This window comes from Danio aesculapii, chromosome 19 (genome assembly GCF_903798145.1).
Source record: "Danio aesculapii chromosome 19, fDanAes4.1, whole genome shotgun sequence".
Taxonomy (NCBI): domain Eukaryota; kingdom Metazoa; phylum Chordata; class Actinopteri; order Cypriniformes; family Danionidae; genus Danio; species Danio aesculapii.
The window spans coordinates 6,947,087-6,972,419 of record NC_079453.1 but is presented as its reverse complement, the minus strand read 5'-3'; the positions used below and the strand labels follow the sequence as shown (position 1 = coordinate 6,972,419).

The 25,333-nt window shown below is 37.4% G+C and overlaps 1 protein-coding gene across 1 annotated transcript in view; it reads right to left on the bottom strand.

Moving 5' to 3' along the window:
• Window positions 1-25,333, bottom strand: part of jupb (junction plakoglobin b) — a 135,702-nt gene that overhangs the window by 34,505 nt on the left and 75,864 nt on the right. The window contains exons 2-8 of the mRNA XM_056479321.1: window positions 24,270-24,306; window positions 21,325-21,471; window positions 16,171-16,424; window positions 10,872-11,110; window positions 6,610-6,811; window positions 4,839-4,983; window positions 2,261-2,364 (exon numbers count right to left, since the gene is read on the bottom strand). Of these exons, the coding sequence (XP_056335296.1) occupies window positions 2,261-2,364; window positions 4,839-4,983; window positions 6,610-6,811; window positions 10,872-11,110; window positions 16,171-16,424; window positions 21,325-21,471; window positions 24,270-24,282 (1,104 nt within the window). The 5' untranslated portion in view covers window positions 24,283-24,306. The remainder of the gene's footprint in view (window positions 1-2,260; window positions 2,365-4,838; window positions 4,984-6,609; window positions 6,812-10,871; window positions 11,111-16,170; window positions 16,425-21,324; window positions 21,472-24,269; window positions 24,307-25,333) is intronic.

Sequence of the window (25,333 nt, the reverse complement as noted above, 5' to 3'; positions counted from 1 at the left end):
CAGTGACAAAAACAGTGCAAAAGATTCCTGTAAAAAAACGTGACATTTCCAAAATCAGTCATCTGCTAATTATCACAAATGAAATACATGATTGGAAGAGGAGAAGCCTGAGATAAGAAGCAAATGAAAGAGGAAAGGCGGTGAAAGAAGGAGATAAGAGTGTGTGAAGGATTAAACAGGCAAAAAGACGAACAGACTCTGAGTGACGGAGCGCAAATACATACATTTACATTCCAGACACTTTCCCTGAGAGCAGAAGGGGACGCGTCTTTTAATAGTTGTGTTTTTGTTCCTTGAATTTAATAATAAGGACAAAAATGATAACCTGTTTATCGTTAATTGTGCGATTTCCGGGCCACTGAATTGTGATGAGGGACAAACTGTGAGGAACAATTATAAAAAGCACGAGTCGCCTGCTTTATGAAAGCATTCGGGAAGTACAGAAGAACATTGGACTACATGAAAGCTGTCGGCTGGCTTTTAAGCTTTGTCTGGACTGAAATACTTTGAAGCATTTGCATATTTAATAACTGAATGTGTATTGCAAAACTAAATGCTATTGTTATTGCATTAAGAGCCAAATATTCTAATTATTTGTTTCACAAAAACATTTCCCACTCAAGCCAGGCTTTCTATTGACTGATTTTCCCTTTAGAATAATTGAAGTGATTTTCACTTAGTAAGTAAATTGCTTATACTGTATATACACCGGTCACTTTATTAGGTACAACTGTCCAACTGCCGGTTAAGGCACATTTCTAATCAGCCAATCACAGGACAGCAACTCAATGCATTTAGCCATGTGGACATGGTCAAAACAATCTGCTGCAGTTCAAACCGAGCATCAGAATGAGAAAGAAAGGGGATTTAAGTGACTTTGAACATGGTATGGTTGTTGGTGTCAGACAGGCTGGTCTGAGTATTTCAGAAACTGCTGATCTACTGGGATTTTCATGCACAACCATCTCTAGGGTTTACAGAGAATGGTCTGAAAAAGAGAAAATATCCAGTGAGCGGCAGTTCTGTGGGCACAAATGCCTTGATGATGCTAGAGGTCAGAGGAGAATGGCCAGACTGGTTCCAGCTGATAGAAAGGAAACGCACGACACGTCCAACCTTGAGCCAGATGGGCTACAGCGGCAGAAGACCACACCAGGTGCCACTCCTGTCAGCTAAGAACCGAAAACTTAGGCTACAATTCGCACAGGCTCACCAAAATTGGACAATGGGAGATTGGAAAAACATTGCCTTGTCTGATGAGTCTCGATTTCTGCTGCGACATTCGGATGGTAGGGTCAGAATTTGGCATCAGCATCATGAAAGCATGAATCCATCCTGCCTTGTATCAACGGTTCAGGTTGGTGGTGGTGGTGTAATGGTGTGGGGTATATTTTCTTGGCACACTTTGGGCCCATTATTACCAATTGAGCATCATGTCACCGCCACAGCCTACCTGAGTATAGTTGAGTGATGCTATCATGTTAGTATGGACCAAAATCTCTGAGGAATATTTCCAGTACCTTGTTGAATCTTTGCCAAACAAAGGATTAAGGCAGTTCGGAAGGCAAAAGGGGTCTAGTAAGGTGTACCTAATAAAGTGGCCGGTGACTATTTATATATATATATATATATATATATATATGTGTGCGTGTGTGTGTGTGTGTGTGTGCTCTGAATGGTTTCATAGGCATTGGTAAGGTGTTGATAATAAGTTACTAAAGATTTTGAAAGGTTGCAAGGTTATTTGTCTGAGATGTTCTGGCAATTTGTGTTTCTTGGCGGATGTAAGGATGTTGCTAGGGTGCCTGGGAGGTTGCTAGGCAGATGCTAAGGTGCTCTGGGTGGTTGCTTGGGCATTTCTAGGGTATCGCTCAGCACTTGCCAAGGTATTATTGGTGGCTGTCAGATGGTGCTTAGTGGTTGCTCTGAATTTACTTGCCATTGCTAAGCATGTGTTCTCTGGATTGTATCTCTGGCATTGATAAGCAGTTACTAGGGAGCCAAATTCCACAATATATGGCTTTCAGTATAAATCTGTGGGATTTTTCACCTGCTCCATCATCCGCCAGACCAAAAAAATCCAATTGCTCTGCAAAGTAAAAGCAGCTCTGCTCAATAAGCCACACGATTTGAGGTATCATTCGAACTGAGTCATTCAGCACAGGTTAAGAGATTAGAACAAATCTCGAACCCTAAGCATGAGGAATAACAGCGAGCAGCTAGCAAACACACGATTGACAGAGTGGAAAAGCTCATTTACCTGCTTGGTTGCAGCGTCAGAGAGATTCCTCAGAGTCCACAGGCAGTTCTGTGTTAGCCGCTGACTCGAACCTGTGAGATGTTGGCCGAGGGCCTGCATACCTCCTGCCAAATGGAGAGAAAGAGGTTTAGAGTCCATATTTATCGGACTAAGCCACAGGAAAAAAAAGGAAAAAGAAGAAAGAACAAAACTATCCAGCTACACAAGCCGCTCTATAAAGAAGGCTGTATTTCTCCATGGATTAGCCATTGTCTGCCAAGGGGAGAGAAATGTCTTTTGGAGTCTGTGCAGATAAACTAAAAGCCACATGGCTTAGGAAGATAAAAAGAGGGAAGGAGATTAGGAGACATCCTTGAAAACTGCCTCTCATCCTGCGTTGTAACTACCTGATCCTCAGTGCTTTCTCAAGACGAGCGTCGAGACATATGGACGAGGACATGGTCATGCCATAACTGTGAAGACTTTTATTGGATCGGCACTGGCAGGCAAGATAAGGCGAGATATTTGAGTCTCGTAACCTTTGTCAGTGTATATCTAAGTGTTAATTCGCTGAAAGGTCAGCATTAATAAAGTTACATCCATACAGCGATGGCACTGACAGCTGCAGATAAAGATGGGTTTTAGCATAAATCGCACATTTAATATTTTTAAATTAGTTTGAAATCTGCTTATTTAGTTGAGTTCAGTGGCTGAATCATATACTGTAGGCATCATGTGTTTTTAAGACCGAAGTGGCTTACACAAATGCTCCTGATATTTCGAGTCATTGGAATTGTAACATGTTGTTTGCTGCTTGTTCAAACTACTTATTTAAAATGAGCTGAAACAACACAATTATTGAGTTTTTTGGGGACAACTTAATTGTTTTATGTTCAATGCACTAAAATTTGTAAACACTAATAAGCTAACCTAAAGCCTTCATGTTGTCCCAAAACAAATCGTTTGTGTGTAATAATACCAGCGATTTTCAGTACTTGTGTTTGATTTTATTTGTTCATCAGTTCTGAAATTAATATATTTAAACTTTTTTACATTTGAAAATACTGCTGACTACACTGTATTTTTGATTAAATATACACTCAACAGACACTTTATTAGGTACACCTTACTAGTACTAGATTGGACCCAATTTTGCTTTCAGAACTGCCTTATTTCTTCATGGCATAGATTCAATAAAATACTGGAAATATTCCTCAGAGATTTTGGTCCATATTGACATGATAGCATCACGCAGTTGCTGTAGATTTGTTGGCTGCACATCCATGATGCGAATCTCCCGTTCAACCACTTCCAAAAGGTGCTTTATTGGATTGAGCTCTGGTGACTGTGGAGGCCATTTGAGTACAGTGAACTCATTGTCATATTCAAGAAAGGAGTCTGAGATGATTCGCGCTTTATGACATGACACGTTATCCTGCTGGAAGTAGCCATCAGAAGATGGTTACACTGTGGTCATAAAGGGATGGACATGGTCAGGAATAATACTCAGGACCGGCTGTGACGTTGACACGATGCTTAATTGGTACTAATGAGCCCAAAGTGTGCCTAGAAAATATCCCCAACACCATTACACCACCACCACCACCAGCCTGAACGATTAATACAAGGCACAATGGATCCATGCTTTCATGTTGTTGACGCCAAATTCTGACCCTACCATCTGAATGTTGCAGCAGAAATCGAGACTCATTAGACCAGGCAATGTTTTTCCAATCTTCAATTGTTCAATTTCGGTGAGCCAGTGCGAATTGTAGCCTCAGTTTCCTGTTCTTAGCTGCTGCTGTAGCCCATCTGCCTCAAGGTTAAATGTGTTGTGCATACCTCGGTTGTAACGAGTGGTTATTTGAGTTACTGTTGCCTTTCTATCAGCTCAAAACAGTCTGGCCATTCTCCTCTGACCATTCTCTGTAAACCCTAGAGATGGTTGTGCGTGAAAATCCCAGTAGATCAGCAGTTTCTGAAATACTCAGACCAGCCCGCCTGGCACCAACAACCATGCCATGTTCAAAGTAACTTAAATCATCTTTCTTCCCCCTTCTGATGCTCGGTTTGAACTGCAGCAGAACATCTTGACCATGTCTACGTGCCTAAATGCATTGAGTTGCTGCCAAGTGATTGGCTGATTAGAAATGTGCGTTAACAGACAGATGGACAGGTGTATCTAATAAAGTGGCCGGTGAGTGTATATAGCCTTATAGAACATTAAAAGACATTAGAAAAACATTCAAGACATATCTTTTAAAAACATTTTTAAAAACTGGCAACACCAAACACAACACAAATGAAAATCACCCCCACTAATCTCATATATAGATCTGCATTATGAATCATGAATGACTTGGAAAAATCTCAGTAATTCAAACATCTAGAAAAGGGTGAAAAAAGATTTTAAAACATCTGAAGCGGACAAAATGAGATGGAGATTGCAACATTAGAAGAAAATTATACCGAAATGCCCAAGAGAACGGTGCTCGGGAATGAAAATAAAGAGTTAAGATAATAGTCCTCTAGGAACACTGCGAAAGTGAAACAGAGTTAAAAGAGACACACACACACACACACACACACACACACTCACCAGAATCTACAATAGCTGGCTTGTTGCTCGGACAGACAGAAAGCACCTTCAGGACTCTACTGGTGGTCCAGAGGAGCTTCTCATAGTTGTAGTTTCTCATAATGAATACCAAACATTCTGGTCCACCATTAGCCAGGATGATCAACTGAGAAGAGACAAACACAACAAGGATATTGTTAGAAATAATTGCCAATGGGCAACTAAAATATTAGCTTGGGCATCACGGTGGCACAGTGGATAGCACAATCACCTCACAGCAAGAAGGTCGCTGGTTTGAGCCCCTGCTCCCTGCTGGGTCAGTTGGCATTTCTGTGTGGAGTTTGAATGTTCTCCTTGTGTTCATGTGGGTTTTCCCCACAGTCCAAAAGACATGCGCTATAGGTGAATTGGGTAAGCTAAATTGACCGTAGTGTATGTGTATGAATGCAAGAGTGTATGGGTGTTTCCCAGTGTTAGGTTGCGGCTGGAAGGGAATTGTTGACAGTTCATTCTGCTGTGGTGACCCCTGATTAATAAAGGGACTAAGTCGAAAAGAAATTAAATGAATGAATATTAGCTTCGCTTCACGCTGTGGTGGCATCACCTCAGGTGTACATTATTAACTGATAATTCAACGGTCTGCCGTCAGTTATTTCATACATAATTCAACAGACGGTCAGTTACTCAGCTTATACTATGGTAATCTCACCTAAAACATTGTTGACAAACACATTTGTCAGGTTTTTGTCCTCAAAAAGCTCCAGTGTGTAGTACTAGATGTTTACACATCTCATCCAAAGCCTTTTGATTTGTTTTGACGTGATTTCTGACTGGCTGTGAAGTAACTGAATCATTCAGCGTAGTGATATGGAACTGTAATGTGGTCAAATACAACATCAAATTAAGATTGATGTTAAAAATCATGTCAAAAATGCTAATCGATTTGATGTCAGACACACATTGATGTCCTTTTGACCACAAAAATGATGACACACTAAATTTGTATTAATCTGACAGCTTTAATACACATTTGACACCAGTATTGTGTCCCTACAATGAAGGAAAACTACTTTGATGTCAAAAACAACATCAAATAAACATCCAACATTGGTGTCAAAAATCCCATCAAAACTGAACTACAGGACAGTTTTTTAATCAATTTTTATGTGTTTTATGTCAATGTTGGATGTCAATTTGATGTCTAGCTTTTGACATCTAGATAGTCAATTGACATTTAAATCAATCTGCATTTTTGGGTTTTTGACATGTTTTTGGCAGAGGTTTGGGCTTGAAATACTTTATTAATTCATTTATTCATTCATTTTTTTTTTCGACTTAGTCCCTTTATTAATCCGGGGTCGCCACAGCGGAATTAACTGCCATCACCGGGAAACATCCACACACACACTCTCATTCACACTCATACACTACGGACAATTTAGCCTACCCAATTCACCTGTACTGCATGTCTTTGGACTGTGGGGGAAACCGGAGCACCCGGAGGAAACCCACGCGAACGCAGGAAGAACATGCAAACTCCACATAGAAACGCCAACTGACCCAGCCGAGGCTCGAACCAGCGACCTTCTTGCTGTGAGGCGACAGCACTACCTACTGCGCCACTGCGTCGCCTTTAGTAATTAATTCTTTAGTTATTTCAAACTGAAAATAGCAGCACACCTTATAGTATATTCAACAGCCAATCAGAATTGTGCAGTCAACAGCCCATGTATGACATGCTAAAAAGACAAAATAATATGGAGGAGTTCAACTCTCAAATGCAAACCCTCACCTTGCTCTCCTGATTTCCATATGAAAGCAGCTGCAGGCAGTCTGTTGTGATGGCCAGGAACTTTGGGTTGGTCTTTTTCAGAAGGGGAACCATCCTTTGAAGTCCATCAGCCAAGCGCACCGCCATCTTGGCTCCCTCCTGGTGCAGTAGCAGGTTGTGTAACGTGGTAATGGCATAAAACAGCACAGACTCCATAGGAGAACTGGAGAATGAACAGAATATTTTAAACATTTTGGTCAAACAGATTAGGAGGAGTTAGAATATGAACATGCGCAGTTTCGTAAAGCTGTGGGATAAAGGTCTCATTAAATTAAAATAAAGATTTTTACATCCTAGTATCAATATACACTCACCGGACACTTTATTAGGTACACCTTACTCGATTGGACCCCCTTTTGCCTTCAGAACTGCCTTAATCCTTCATGGCATAGATTCAACAGGGGACTGGAAATATTCCTCAATATTCCTTTTGCTCCATACTGACATGATAGCATCACACAGTTGCTGCAGATGTGTCGGCTGCACATTCATGATGCAAATCTCCCATTCCACCACATCCCAAAGGTGCTCTATTGGATTGAGATCTGGTGATTGTGGAGGCCATTTGAGTACTTCGAACTCATTGTCATGTTCAAGAAACCAGCCTGAGATGATTCATGCTTTATGACATGGCGCGTTATCCTGCTGGAAGTAGCCATCAGAAAATGGGTACACTGTGGTCATAAAGGGATGGACATGGTCAGCAACAATACTCAGGTCGGCTGTGGCGGTGACATGATGCTTAATTGGTACTAATGGGCCCAAAGTGTGCCAAGAAAATACCCCCACACCATTACACCACCACCACCACCAACCTGAACCTTTGATACAAGGCAGAATGGATCCATGTTTTCATGTTGTTGATGCCAAATTCTGACCCTAACATCCGAATGTCGCAGCAGAAATCGAGACTCATCAGACCAGGCAATGTTTTTCCAATCTTCTATTGTCCAATTTTGGTGAGCCTGTGCAAATTGTAGCCTCAGTTTCCTGTTCTTAGCTGACAGGAGTGGCACCTGGTGTGGTCTTCTGCTGCTGTAGCCCATCTGCCTCAAGGTTGGATGTGTTGTGTGTTCAGAGATGCTCTTCTGCATACCTCGGCTATGACGAGTGGTTATTTGAGTTACTGTTACCTTTCTATCAGCTTGAACCAGTCTGGCCATTCTCCTCTGACCTCTGGCATCAACAAGGCATTTGTGCCCACAGAACTGCCGCTCACTGGATATTTTCTCTTTTCGGACCATTCTCTGTAAACCCTAGAGATTGTTGTGCATGAAAATCCCAGTAGATCAGCAGTTTCTGAAATACTCAGACCAGCCCGTCTGGCACTAATAACCATGCCATGTTCAAAGTCACTTAAATCACCTTTCTTCCCCATTCTGATGTTCGGTTTGAACTGCAGCAGATCGTCTTGATCATGTCAACATGCCTAAATGCATTGAGTTGCTGCCATGTGATTGGCTGATTAGAAATTTGCGTTAATGAGCAGTTGGACAGGTGTACCTAATAAAGTGGCCAGTGAGTATATGTAGAAGAGTCAAACTTGCATTCAGCACTTTTAAAAACAAGCCCTCATTTTTGAACGCTTTTAAAACAGTTTACTCGACAGCATTATAACGTAAAACAAACATAGGCAGCTTTAAAACAAAAACTGGCGAGAGTAAACAGCCTTACAGTTGTCCTGTCATATTAAACTGAAACAGAAGAGACTATATTTCACATTAATAAGATCACACACTTCATCTTTACAGATCTGGACTGCTATCAGATTTGTCCCACACCGATTTCTTCACGATATCACCACAACATCCTTAATCAAGACGTTTAACGACAGGCTGAAGCAAGGAGACTGTCCCTGTGAGTTAATATGGTGATAGTGTGGTGTGTGTGTGTGTGTGTGTGTGTGTGTGTGTGTGTGTGTGTGTGTCAAAGTTCCAGCGGCTCTGGCTGAACGGTCATAAAGATCCTGCTCCGCTCTATTATCTCAACATCTGCTGTAAATGGGCTTTCTGACAGAGCAAATTTCCCATCACAGTCCAAATATATCTCTAAAATACAGCTCCGCGGTGCAGTTTTCATACACTGAGACGGGACTGGACACACCGTCCTGCTTTAGCATTTCAGTCACAGTGTTCATCAGAGTTTAGCTGTGGGCTCTATTCACAAACTATAAAGGAGATAAAGTGAGGAAAATGAATGTGCGCCACAATGAGAGGAAAGCTAAACGCGCTCAGCGAATGATAATAACAGGTTAATCAGACTGAAAAAGCAAGGATTATGGCTTCCGTCAAGTAGAAGACTAGCTTTAAAGGGCTAGTTTGCTTAAAATTTTAATTGTGCCATTTTTGCCACTTTCTTTCTTCTGTTGAACACAAAATATGATCTTTTGAAGAATGCTGGTTGATGGCACCCATTGATTTCCATAGTATTTTTTTATGACACCCATTGACTTCCATAGTAATTTTTTTGATGGCACCCTTTGACTTCCATAGTATTTTTTGGCACCCATTGACTTCCATAGTAATTTTTTTGATGGCACCCTTTGACTTCCATAGTATTTTTTTGGCACCCATTGACTTCCATAGTAATTTTTTGATGGCAACCATTGACTTTCATAGTAACTTTTTTTTTGGATGGCACTAGTTTACACATGGTTTCCATAGTAATTTTTTTTTAATGTCACCCATTGACTTTCATAGTAATTTTTTTGATGGCACCCATTGACTTCCATAGTATTTTTTGGATGGCATCCATTGACTTACACAGTATTTTTTTTCTGGCACCCATTGACTTCCATTGTAATTATTTTTTGATGGTACCCATTGACTTCCATAGTAATTTTTTTATGGCATCCATTGACTTCCATAGTATTTTTTTAACGCCACCCATCGACTTCCACAGTAATTTTTTTTGATGGCACCCATTGACTTCCATAATCATTTTTATAGCACCATTTGACTACTATAGTCATTTTTATGACACCTATTGACTTCCCTAGTAATTTTTTTATGGCAACCATTGACTTCCATAGTATTTTTTGATGGCGCCCATTGGGTTCCATAGTAATTAGTTTGATGGCACCCATAGACTTCCATAGTAATTTTTTTGATGACACCCATTGACATCCATAGTAATTTTTTTTGATGGCACCCATTGATTTCCATAGTATTTTTTATGGCACCCATTGACTTCCATAGTATTTTTTTTGATGGCACCCATTGACTTCCATAGCTTCTTTTTTCATGGCACCCAATGACTTCCATAGTCATTTTTTGATGGCACCCATTGACTTCAATAGTAATTTTTTGATGGCACTCATCAACTTCTATTGTCATTGTTTTGATGGCACCCATTGACTTCCATAGTATTTTTTTCTTTTGACTACTATTGTAGTCAATATATCCCATCAGCTAGCATTCTTCAAAATATCTTCTTTTGTGTTCAAAAGAGAAACTCATAAAAAGTTTTTTAAACCACATGAGGGGGCACTTTTCATTTATGGACAATTAAATCTCTTTATTTGGTATGATTTTCGATGTTAGTTACTGTGGTTTGGTGATGATCTAGTCTAGTGTGTCCTTCTCTTAGGATCTACAAATGTCCATCAAAATTTGCAACTATTCAACCGAAACCAATCGTCTGTCCATGAACTGTCAGGGGACTAATTAAAACATGAAAGCATCAGAGTGCTGAGGCATCTGTCATTCATCGTTTATGTGATATTACAGAGAAACGTAAGTCAAGAAAGGGCATCTGCATTTTTCTTAAATGAGTGATATAGATAAAAATGTGATATTAACCTAATCTTTAAAGATATATATTATTCTGAGACATATTTTTTGTATTTACAAAACATTTAAAAGCAGACATTTGATGTAATATTTATCTTAAAATGTTAATATATCTATACATATATAGTATATACATATTACATAATATATATATGTAATATACATAGAACAAGTTTATAATAATAGTTCAGTAATATTGGTCAACATGTTGCCATAAAAAACATTATTGTCTATAGCTTTGTGGTGATATATAAATTCGTGCTGTGATGTGATTTATATAACATATTTTTTGTTATAGACTTAAAACTATTTATTACATCTTAAATATTCAATAAAATGTGTATGCATATAACTCTTTTAGTATATATTTGAAGGCAAAATGATTAGCCCTCCTGTGTAGTATAAGCAACGACTCCTCAGTCTCGCCCTCACCTGAGCATGCGCACGAGTGCAGGGATGCCGCCTGATTTGAAGATGGCCAGCAGACCCTCTCGCTGGTGTGAGAGGCTGTGCAGGACACTGGCGGCGCAGCGGGCCGTCTCCAGGTCTCCAGTGTTCTGCATGGCCCTCACCACCGCCGACACCATCTGAGGAGACTGCATGAGTACACGACGAGACGCCTCCTTCCGCGTCAGCTGGTTCACGATCAGCGCCGCCTTGTTCACCACCACCTGTGGAGGTAAGAGGAAACCTGTCAGAGATCAGAAGATGTATGACCATTACGTCTAAAGTAGTGTGCATCTGTCATCTGTGATGTAATAATGTTGTAATTACTTATGTCAGTTGATTGAGTGTTGATTCAGTTCTGTTCAATCACTGTGTATTAGCTCAATAATAATGATATTGCTTCAAAATTTAACATTTATTAGAAAAAAATGGACTCAGCTATGAAGCAGATCTACGAATGAAAATAATGTTGTTATTAAGCTTAATTCATTGGATGGATGGATGGATGTATAGAATGATAGATTGTACAAAATATCAGTGGATAGAGGAGAGAAGGATTGGCTGATAGATGAATAGATAGAGACTAATGGATAAATCAATAGAACAAGTGATTGATGGACAGATGGAGAAAACACTGGCAAAACAGACTGGCAGACCGACTGCTGAATGGATGTAGGGATGGATAGACTGATGGTTGGATGGATGGATGCATGAATGGACAGATAGAATAATTGATGGATAGATGGATTTTTAGAACGATTGACGGATGGATGGATACATATTTACAGAGAACGATTGATGGATGGATGTAGGGATGGCTGGATGGATGGATGAATGGATAAAATGATTGATGAATGGATGGATAGAACAATTGACAGATGGACCGATGGATGGATGGATGGATGGAAGGATGGACAGAACAACTGACATATGGATGGATTGTACAAATGATGGTGAACATAGGAGAAAAGGATTAGCTGATGGATGGACTGATGGATAAATGGATATAACAATAGACTGATAAACAGATGGATAGAACAACTGTCAGACAGACTGATGGATGGATGAATAGATGCATGGATGGACAGAATGATTGATGGATAGATAGATGGATGAATAGAATGATTGACAGATGGACGGATGGATGGAGGAACATAAAATGATTGATGATTGGATGGATGGATGGATGGATGGATGGATGGATGGATGGATAGAACGACTGACAGATGGACGGATGGATGGATGTGTGGATATACAGATAACGACTCATGGATGGATTGATGGATGGATGGGCAGAACAATTGACATACAGATGATTAGGATTAGCTGAGGGATGGATGAAATGATGGACAAATGATAGAACAACAGACTGATGACAGATGGAGAGAGCAACAGGGTGACAGACCGATGGATTGATGAATGAATTGATAAAACTATTGATAAATGGATGGATGGATCCAGAACAACAACAAAACAATTGACATAGAGATGGACAGACAGCACAAATGATTGGTAGATAGCGGAGAGAAAGATTGGCTGATGGATGGACGCACTGATGGATGAACGGATAGAACAATGAACTGATGGAAGGACAGAGAAAACAACTAGCTGCCAGACTAATGGATGAATCTACAGATGGACTGATGGGTGGATGAATGTATAAAACAATAGTCTGACAGATGAATGCAGAGAACGATTGGCTGATAGACTGATGGATGAATGGAACAATTGATAGATGGATGAATGGACAGATAGAACAATTGGTGGATGGATGGATGGATGGACAGAAAAACTAACATATGGATAGATGGATTGTACAAATGATTGGTGGATAGAGGAAAGAAGGCTAAGAGATGGATGGATGGACTCATGGATAAACGGATGAATGGATATAACAATAGTCTGACAGATGGATGGAAAGAACAATTGCCTGACAAACTGATGGATGGTTGGATAGATGGATGGGTGGATGGATGGATAGATGGATGGATGGGGGGATGGATGGATGGATGGATGGATGGGTGGATGGATAGATGGACAGAACGACTAACATAGGGATGGATGGATTGTGCAAATGATTGGTGGATAGAGGAAAGAAGGCTAAGAGACGGATGGATGGACAGATGGATAAATGGATAGAGCAATAGACTGATGGACAGATGGAGAGAACAAATGGATGACAGAATGATGAATGGATGTATGGATGGACTGATGGAAGGATGAATGGATATAACAATAGTCTGAGAGATGGATGGAAAGAACAATTGCCTGACAGACTGATGGATGGATGTATGGGTGGATGGATGAATGGATGGGTGGGTGGATGATTAGATGGATAGATGGATGGATGGATGGATGGATGGGTGGATGGGTCGATGGATGGATGAGTGGATGGATGGATAGATGGGTGGGTGGATGGATGGATGTATGAACAGAATGACTGCCATACAGATGAATGGATTGTACAAATGATTGGTGGATAGAAGAGAGGAGGATTGGCTGATAGATGGATGGATGGATGGACAGATGGATGCATGAACAGAACAACAGACTGATGGATAGATGAATGCATAGAACCATAGATCATGGGTGGATGGTCTAAATAACAGATTGATGCATAGATGAGAGAAAAATTGTCTGATGGATGGATGTATAACCGGACTGAAGGATGGATGGATGGATGGAACAATTAATGGGTGGATGGATGGATGGATGAAAGGGTGGACAGAATGCCTGACATACAAATAAATGGATTGTACAAATGATTGGTGGATAGAAGAGAGGAGGATTGGCTGATAGATGGATTGATAGACAGATGGATGAATAAATAGAACAATAGTCTGATAGATGAATGGAGAGAGCAATTGGCTGACAGACTGATGAATAGATTAATGGATAGAACCACAGACTGATGGGTGGATGGTTTGATTAACAGACTGATGCAAAGATGAGAGGATGATTGGCTGATAGACTGATTGATGGATGGGTGGATGGATGACTGGGAAAAAAGTACTGTTATTCAATGTGATTCATTAAAATGTTGATTCAAATGAGTTCAATAAAACTACAGTGCATGCGATTGTCTCAATTATGAAAGTACATCAAAAATCAGCCTTTGCAAAACACAATAACATTATTATTCAGTTCAATGTAGATTCTAGAATTTGTCTGATAGTGGGAGTGCCGTCAAATCAATGATGTCACTGAGCATCAAGTGGCTTTTAACACACCAGCAAGCCAAACAAAATTATTTTGCTTAAGCAGCCATATTTTACAACTGCTGACTAAAATAGTAATAAAACAAGTCACTGTGTATGACATTGCAAAAATAAATAATTTGAATGTACAAATATGTAAAAATATGCAAAAATATGCAAAATTATTCATATGGCAAGAGCAGAAAAATGGAGAAATATGCTTTCTAAATGTTTTTTATAATTACAATGGTTGCACACTCTTGGCAGTCAGTACTTCAACTTGGGAAACTGATCATATTTTAAAGTTATTCTTCGCTTCATATCATAGCAGTCCTTTAAATAACTGTATTTCTCCCTCAGTTCTGGCCAATCCTGAGGGATTATTCCCCATCTTGCATCACTGCATTACCCTTTTCTTTCTGCATCATGTGGGCTCCTTATGTCTTAGTCTCACAGAATGATCGCTACAAAGTCTAAACTTTTGTATTATTTGACTGCAGATCAGTTGGAAGATAACAACTCATGTGGGATATCGACAGAACAAAAGATAACAGCTTTTTGCAAAATTGTACTGTTTTATCTTTGTTCCTGTTCAGTTTATCGTCAAAAAGTTCTACACTACAGCACAAAGCTTCGCTCATAGGCAAAAAATCTCATCTGCATATTTAAATACAGATTTCAATCCTCAAACATGCATGTTTAAAAAATATAAACAGAACAACAGACACAACAGTAGAACAATAGACAGAACAATAGCATGATGGATGGATGGATGGATGGATGGATGGATGGATGAATGGTAAACAACAGTTACAGGTTGATGGATGGATGACAGAACCAAAATGGATGGATGGATGGATAAATGGAATGACATAGGGACAGAATGTTATAATGAAGAATGGATGATATAACAACAGAGTTGGATGGATGGATGGATGGATGGATAGGCTCGTGGATAGATGAATGGATAGATGGATGGATGGATGGATGACAGAACATTAGACACATCGATGGAAATAACAATATAATGACAGTCCGATAAAACAGAATGATGGATGATTGATGGAAAGAACAACAGAATAATATAAAAATGACAACAATTAATTAATAGAATAATAGATAACGAAAAAGATAGATAGAACAATAAACAGAATGATGGTAGAATGATAAATAGAATTATAGAATGGCAAAATGATGGATGGATGGACGAATGGACGAATGGATGGATGGATGGTTGGACGGATGGACGGACGGACGGACAGACAGATAAATGGATAGATGGATGGATGGATGGATGGATGGATGGATGGATGGATGGATGGATGGATGGATGGATGGATGGATGGATAGATAGATAGATAGATAGACAGATAAATGGGTAGGTAGGTAGGTAGGTAGGTAGATAGATAGATAGATAGATAGATAGATAGATAGATAGATAGATAGATAGATAGATAGATAGATAGATAGATAGATAGATAGATAGATAGATAGATAGATAGATAGATAGATAGACAGACAGACGGACGGACGGACGGATAGATAGATAGATAGACAGATAGACAGATAAATGGGTAGGTAGGTAGGTAGATAGATAGATAGATAGATAGATAGATAGATAGATAGATAGATAGATAGATAGATAGATAGATAGATAGATAGATAGATAGATAGATAGATAGATAGATAGATAGATAGATAGATAGATAGATAGACAGATAGACAGATAGATAGATAGATAGATAGATAGATAGATAGATAGATAGATAGATAGATAGATAGATAGACAGATAAATGGGTAGGTAGGTAGATAGATAGATAGATAGATAGATAGATAGATAGATAGATAGATAGATAGATAGATAGATAGATAGATAGATAGATAGATAGATAGATAGATAGATAGATAGATAGATAGATAGATAGATAGATAGATAGATAAGATAGATAGATAGATAGATAGATAGATAGATAGATAGATAGATAGATAGATAGATAGATAGATAGATAGATAGATAGATAGATAGATAGATAGATAGACTGAGAGACAGACAGACGGATAGATAGACAGGCAGACAGATCTGCACCTGGTCATCATCAGCCAGTAGTTTGGTGAGCTCTGGCACTGCTCGTGTGGCCAGCTCTGCATCATCCTGGTAGTTGATGAGGTGGACAATAGCAGTTTTGAGCAGCTGTGAGGGTTCCGCCAGTCTCTGCACATTAGTGGGCTGGTCTGGGTTGCTCTGCGGGGTGAGAACCGTCTCTCCCTCCACCAGGGTCTCAGGGAACATTGCAGCACGCACTCGCTGAGCTCGAGTCAAACTGAACTGAGCCTCCATATCTGAACACACACACACACACACACACGCACACGCACACGCACACACACACACAAACACACATACAAACACACACACAAACACACACACAAACACACACACACACACATATGAGAAGCAGGAAAAAGCCTTGATAAACAAAACACTCATGATGATTACTGTGATTTTAACACTGTTGCAAAGTTTTTTTTCATATAATGTCAGAAAGGCTTCAACAGATTTGTTGATTTTATAAAAACATGGCTGACAACTAAAAAGACAGCATGTCCAATAAATTAATTTTAAAAATAAACAAACATTCTAATATTTTCTATGTTTTGTGCCCCAAAAAGCATATTTCTGTGGCTTAGCAGCAATAAACATTACTACTATAACTATAAGAAGATATCAATTATAAATTAATATAATAATAAATTAAATAAATAATAATAAATAGTTTGTGTAAAAAATAAACAATAAAACTATATAAACATATTATTAAATGTAAAGTACTATTCCTGAGTTCACATATTTGACATAATATTATCAACTACAACTATAAAAACAATAGCAATAATAACAATATATTATTAGTCAATTACTAATAATTACTATACTTAATATTGTTATTACTATTATTAAATATACACTAGTATAAATAAACTAAATTAAATAATTTCAATTCATTTATAAACACAATAACGTTGACCAATATGGTGTACAAAATAGATCAGAAGTAATAATACTGAGACAAAACAGTCAAAAATAAAAGTAAAAAACATAAAAGACAGCATTACACATAAGAAAGTGTTACAAGTAAATAGATATGATTTAAATAAGTAACAAACATACTGCTAGTATTATTATTTATTATTGTTGTCAGTATTATTATTATTATTAATATTATAGTGCATCATTATAATCAGTTACAGATACGCTGTAAAAAATTGCTGGAAAATTTACAGTATTACAGGCAATTTTGGTTAAATTTATAAGTGCACTGTAAATTAACCTTTTACAATTGTGCTGTAAAACTATAGTTGCTTGTAAATTTTTCCTGAAAACAATTACCAGTAATATGAAAACATTGCCAGTAATACTGTAAAAAATTGCCAGTAATACTGTAAAAAATTGCCAGTAATACTGTAAAAATTGGCAGTAATACTGTAAAAAATTGCCAGTAATACTGTAAAAATTGCCAGTAATACTGTAAAAAAATTGCCAGTAATACTCTAAAAATTGCCAGTAATACTAGTAATAATTATTAATTTACATTGTGCTTGTAAATTTTACAGTAATACTGTAAAGATTGCCGGTAATACTGTAAAAAGTTCTGAGTAATACAGTAAAAAATCCCAGTAGTACTGAAAAAATGCCAGTAATACTGTGAAGTACTCCAAGTAATACTGCAAAAGTTGCCAGTAATACTGTAAAATTTACAAGCATGGTGTAAATTAATAATTACTGTAAAACTTCAGTACAATTGTAATTGTTAATTTACAGTGCATGTGTACATTTTACAGTAATACAGTAAAATGCCAGTAATACTGTAAAAAAATTCCCGTAATACTGTAAAAAATGCCAGTGATACTGTAAAATTTACAAGCGCAGTGTAAATTAAGTTACTGTAAAACTTCAGCATAATTGCAATTGTTAATTTACAGTGCGCTTGTAAATTTTACAGTAACACTTTAAAAATTGCCAGTTTTACAGTAAAAAATTGCCAGTAATACTGTAAAATGGCCAGTAATACTGTGAAAATTTCCCAGTAATACTGTAAATATTGCCAGTAATACTGTAAAATTTTACAAATTAATGATTACTGTAATACTTCAGCACAATTGTAATTGTTCATTTACAGTGCACTTGTAAATTTTACAGTAATACTGACATCTTTAATTACCATTCATTCATTTTCTTTTCGGCTTAGTCCCTTTATTAAACAGGGGTCACCACAACGGAATGAACCGCCAACTTATCCAGCATATGTTTTATGCAGCGGATGCCCTTCAAGCTTTCCCATCACTGGGAAACACCCATACACTCTCATTCACACACATACACTATGGACAATTAAGCTTACCCAATTTACCTATAGCACATGTCTTTGGACTGTGGGGGAAACCAGAACACCCGGAGGAAACCCACGCGAACACGGGGAGAACATGCAAAGCCCCAGCCGGGGATTGAACTAGCGGCCTTATTGCTGTGAGGCGATCGTGCTACCCACTGTGTCACCATGACGCCTCCTTAATTACCAGTAATACTGTACCTTTTACAGCATTTTTTACAGTGTATGTAGACATTAATATAAAATGGCCATGTCATTGCAGGTGAGCTCAGATATTTTAGCCTATAAGACCTTGACTGGGGCTCATCCAATCAGAATTCAATGTCGGAAGGATACATTTATAAAACGCCATCATTTTTAATAATCCATCACATCATGCTATATTTCAAAGGGATGTGGTTCGGGGCGCATTTAATAACAGAACAGAGAAGCAGAGCAGGGCATGATGGGATTGCGCGGTGATGGTGACGCTCTGAATAAAGTGCAGTCAATGCTGGAAGCACGAAGCGGGGGTCTTCAGAGGGTCTGTTGTGATAGCAATAACGCTCTTGCTGTAAAAAGTGAACCTGCTGCACTGAGTGTTTGGATGAGTTTCTAAATGTCACTGGCTCTGGGCGGACAATAAATTTGCAGCTTTCTTCCTCCAAACCCGCACCAGCACATATGCTGCCATGGTGAGGAATCTATTTTAAAATCCACAGATATGGAGAACATGCACCATGACAACTCCTAATAATAATGAGGGGGAAAAAACAGCTTTACTTTATTTAATATCCGTCTTGAACTAATCAAGCGACCGGATTCTCTGAGTCATTAATGCATATGCTTATGGAGACAATACACTTTTTTAACACACAACTCTAATAGAGCTCATTAGTGACCGCTTGCTCTTTTAGTAGCGTATTTTTCTGCAATACGGAGAACATCATTACACAACCTAACCAGCTGTGGGATGAATCATAACATTGCAAAGTTTTATTTAAAGCAAAAAGGGAGAAAAAAAGGCTTGGTGTGGTGTTTTAATGAAAGACAGTATTGTAGTTTTTATTAATACACTCAATAAAATAACTTTTGCTACTTGTTTAAACTACTTTTTTAAAAAGAGCTGAAACAACACAAGTATTTTTGGGACAATATGGAGCTTTCCCACTAGCTCTTTTGGTCTGCACATAGGTTTGTTAAACGAAGTATGGTGAGCTTTGCTAGTGTGAATGATGTCTTCTGCACTCATACGCACCCACCGAGTTCCCCCGAGTTTGCTAGAAAGAGGTGGCCCGGGATACGGTTTATGCGAACTCTGGTCCGGTTCACTTCTGATATGAATGCAATAGTACTAAATAACGCAGTGTTTCTCAACCACTTTCCACCAGCTCTGCACATTTTAATACTGTAAAAAAATTGCCAGTAATACTGTAAAAATTGTCAGTATGACAAAAAAATGTACAAGCGCAATGTAAATTAATAATTATTGTAAAATTTCAGCACAATGGTAATCGTTAATTTACAGTGCACTTCTAAATTTTACAGCAATACAGTAAAAATTGCCAGTAATACTGTAAAAATGACCAGTAATACTGTAAATATTGCCAGTAATACTGTAAAAATTGCCAGTAATACTGTAAAAATTGCCAGTAATACTGTAAAATTGCCAGTAATACAGTAAAAAGTGCCAGAACTACTGTAAAAATTGCCAGTAATACTGTAAATGTTGCCAGTAATACTGTAAATATTGCCAGTAATACTGTAAAAAATTGCCAGTATTACTGTAAAAAATTGACAGTAATACTGTAAAAATGACCAGTAATATTGTAAAAAATTGTCAGTAATACTGTAAAAATGACCAGTAATATTGTAAAAAATTGCCAGTAATACTGTAAAATATTGCCAGCAAATCTGTAAAATTAGCCAGGTTTACAGTAAAAAATTGCCAGTAATACTGTAAAAATTTTCCAGTAATACTGTAAAAAAAAGCCAGTAATACTGTAAAAATTGCCAGTAATACTGTAAAATTGCCAGTAATACTGTAAAATTGCCAGTTATACTGTAAAAATTGCCAGTAATACTGTAAAAATTGCCAATAATACTGTAAAAATTGTCAGTTGTTCTGTAAAAAATTGCCAGTAATACTGTAAAAATTGGCAGTAATACTGTAAAAATTGCCAGTAATACTGTAAAAAATGGCAGTAATACTGTAAAAAATTGCCAGTAATACTGTAAAAATTGCCAGTAATACTGTAAAAAATTGCCAGTATTACTGCAAAAATTGATGGAAGTGAACCGCCAACTGTACAACAAACTTTAGTCTTTATGACATTCACAGACACAAGTGGCTCTCTCTATGTTACAAAAACCAAAAGAGTCAGTAAAAGCTGAACAACCGTGATGTGCATACGTCTTTCCATTTTGGCGCCTTGGCTTTTGTGGCCGTTGCCTGCGAATTGAACTTGGGTTTTTCATCAAATCTTGGCCAATCAAATGCTCTCTAGAATCTGACATGCCCCGCCCCCTTCAAGACATTTCAAAGCACTTCACAAACATTTCAGATTAACAATGTGAACTGGCAAAATAAACAAAGTAAATTGTGATTTCAAGCGGACTTTATTTTACATACAGTATATGTTCATATTTGACCATGTATTAGCTCCAGACAATTATCAATTCCGAATATTTCTTAGACAATGAATCGTCATACCTGCTGAAAACCTCTAAAAGCAGGCTGGTCAACCAGCTAAAATCAGCCAACCAGCCTAGGCTGGTTTAAGCTGTATTTTTTTGCAGGGATGTTTTTATTAATGGTGGCAGCCCTAGTGAAGACTATGGTGTAAGTGTGTTTAGTTTAGTGCCTCTGTCACCTGCGCTGCTCTCTCCAGCGCTGTACTTCCTGCTCTCAGACTCGTCCTCATCTCTGATGGTTGTGGCTCCAGACTGAATGCCTGAGTCTGCGGTGTAGAAGCTCTGCTGCCACTCCTCCACCTTCACTGCTCCATCAGCCTCACTCACTGATGAAGAAAACAGCAGTCAATGCTGGTACAAGCACTCAATGTCAGCTCATATATGTTATATTATTGCAATTGAAAGATTGTAATTGTTTATGCACATATTTGGTATAATTTTACATTGTATATATAATGTTACATACAGTTACATTATAATTCAGATTAATAATACATACATATATTTAATGTGTGTGTATATTTGTAATTAAGATTGATGAGATTAGAGTAGTTTTGATCAAGAGTCACCAACCCTGCTCCAGGAGAGCTCTACCTTTCTGCATATTTCAGTTGTAAAGCTGCGGTCACACTGCACTTTTCTCCCCATAGACTTCCATTCATACGCAAGAGAATGCGGCAGACCGGAAACGCAAGCATCTGCGACAGGTTTCACAGGTCGCTGTGTTGCAAAGTTCAAGCTTGGTGAACTCTGACCTGTTAAAACGCATTACTTGACTGCGTGAGACCAATCGAGGATCAAAGCAGCGCCGGACGACAGAATTTCGCAAGCTCAAACTCTAGTGTGACCGCAGCTTAACTCTGACCAAACACACCTGCCTGTAATCATCAAGTGCTGCTTCAGGTCTTAATTAACTGGTTCAGGTGTGTTTGATCAGGGTTGGAGCTGAATTCTGCAGCAAGGTAGAGCTCTCCAGGAACAGGGTTGGTGACCCCTGGATTAATCGTTATGAGATTAATTGTGATTGAGAACGATGATGAATGATGAGATTAATCATTATATATATATATATATATATATATATATATATATATATATATATATATATATATATATATATATATATATATATATAGTCTTTACAAAATGTGCAAATGTGTGCATATTTATTATAGTTATATATAAATTCATACATGCATGCATATATTTGAGTATTTCTTTGTTCATGCTTATACATATCTAATAAAATAAAAAAAACTTTTTAAAAATATATGTTTACATATTTATTTTTGTATATTTTTGTATGTTTATACTTTTATCTGTTTGTATTTATAATTACATAATAAATATAAACAATATGTACACACACACAAACCTTTATTTTAAGCATCATTTATCAATACTCAAATGTAATGTTTAAATATATTTGATTTTGCACATCCACAATATAATTGTACATATTTATTTATTTATTTATTTATTTATTTATACAACAGTTCTATCTCGTTCTCGAATTTGATTGGCTGATTGCCGTTCCATATTCAACAATAACAGCACTTGTACAGCCTCCTCACACTTCTGTATTACTCCGCAAACATAGAGTGACAGCAGATCAATAAACTCGCTACAGTTTGACAAATATCGCAGCTGTTGGACAACTTAATGTACTTTTGAGGCTTTTTTAGGTGAGAATGTAGTTGTTTAGATTGCAACTATGCAGTTTATTTATAAGGTCAGTGTCTATTTTAAATATTTATAATTTCGGAGATTCAGTGCATCCATCAGCATGTCATATTGAGCAGAGCAAAGACGGTTGATGTTGTTCATCCACAAGATGGTGACAGAGAGCACATAATAAGCCCTTATGCCCCATTCACACGAGGCGTCAGCTTCAACGCTTCCCATTCACTTTGAATAGGTGATGTCAGGCGTTGCCGAACTGCATTATGGATCTATCGGCGCTGCTTCAGAGGCGTTGCTCGCTGCAGAAGTTGGGACTTGCTCAATTTTTCAAGCGCCGACGGAAGCGTCAGCCCCAACTTCAGACACGCCCTCTGTCAAGCGTTGACGCTGAAGCCCCGTGTGAATGGGGCGTTAGAGAAGAAAAACTCAATGCAATTTCAAACTACAGCTGATTCAATCATTATTACCATTCTAACGTCGAACTCTTTCTTTTTTTATGTTGCAGTGCTGTATTTATACTATAGTAATTGTAGTGTATTGAGTGTGAGATGGTACCCACATGTCAGGAATGTATGTATTTTGTGTACTTTGTATACTTTTTGGTTAGCCATTTGTTTGTTTCTTCTGTTTCATTAATGCAGACTAGTTCAGTAAATAGAAAGAAAGAAGAAATGCCCATATGTGTTTAGCGCTTTTGCTCATAGCAAACACAACAGCAATCTGGTAGTGTTTGCTTTGCTTTGGCTTTTTCAGGGTTAATTATTGTGATCTTCCAATTGCAACAGAGAAATACTGAAAAATCTCTGTAGACTGATGCCATTTCATGCTGTTCAGCCTTAAAATCTTAAAATGTGAGCAAAATCACCTGTTTTGTCATCACTTTAAACATTATGCTAAGGAATCATTCAAACACTAGCTCTAAAATGACGTTTGTGAATTAGTAACGGTTTCTGCTGTTCTGACGTCAGCTGCAGAAGTGAATGAATGGCGGAAAAAGTAGTTCCTCATACAAAAGAGTTTTTAGACTCTAGACTTTAGATTTTCTTTTTTATACACACGATTATGCCGTCGAACTGTTGTATAAACACAATATCACACGGGTAGCAGTGCGATATATATATTGTATTTCATCATAATTTGTTTTATATTATTTCTAATTTATTAAAAACAATTATTGATTTTATTTATAGTAATTTAGAATTGATTTAGATTTATAATATAAATAACTCCATTAAAATGAACCATTTAACTTAATATATGTAACAATAATTTTGATATAAAATGTAACAATAATATTATTTGGATTAAATGCCTAATGTATTACAGGTGGTCTCAGGCTTCTACATCTAACTACATGGAACTGCACATGTACAACAACAAAAAGTCAGTGAAAAACACAATATTACTATAAAAATAATTATTCTTTGATGATTCAACTTACTTTGCAGTGACATCACCACTGTCAGGCCTCAATCAAGCTGTAAGAAAACAGATAGAGAGAGAACAGAGTTTGAGACGGTGCAGATGCAGTGTGAATGCAGTGATCTGCAATGTGAAGTGACAGCATGCACCAGTTTAGAGAGAAAAGCACCACTGGGACTTTAAAAAATAGTGAGCAGGCAATGCTATTTATAAAACTACTGCATAGAACCATTGCACAAATCACAGGAGCTTCCCCAAAGTGGATTTTCAATGCTCCGTTTGTAGATCGCAGTCTGAGTCGATGAAGAAAAAAAAAAAAGAAAGAAAAATGCAGGAATTTACAGTTCAAAATTTCAAGGACTAAAGAGTCTCACGAGTGTCTTTCACTGCAGGTTTGTGCCTTTAATGCCTTTGTTTGTGACTATAAATAACAGACTATGGGCAGGGAAATGGCTGAAGGTGAGGCCAATATAAGGATATGATGGATAAAGATGACACCATCATCCCAAACCACTTCAGCAGCAAAAAAATGGCCATGAACCAAGACGTCCAAGAACACTTCACTTCAGGAAAAAAATAAATGACACAGAATTCATGAGAAATACCAGCAGATCTAAATGTCAAGTATTAAAAACCAGGATATAAAAGAGGGAGGGGGGGGGGGGGGGGTTGAATTAGATAATAATAATAATAATAATAATAATAATAATAATAACAATAATAATAATAATAATAATAATAATACTAATAATAATGATGATGATAATAATAATAATAATAACAACAACAACAACAACAACGATGACGACGACGACGACGATGATGATGATGATAATAATAATAATAATAATAACAATAATAATAATAATAATAATAATAATAATAATAATAATAATATAATAACAATAATAATAATAATAACAACAACAACAATAATAATAATAATATAATATAGTAATAATAATAATAATAATAATAATAATTATTATTATTATTATTATTATTATTATTATTATTATTTATATAATTATTTTCAGTTATTTTAAATAAGACATATAGTTAACGACATGGATGACGATAATA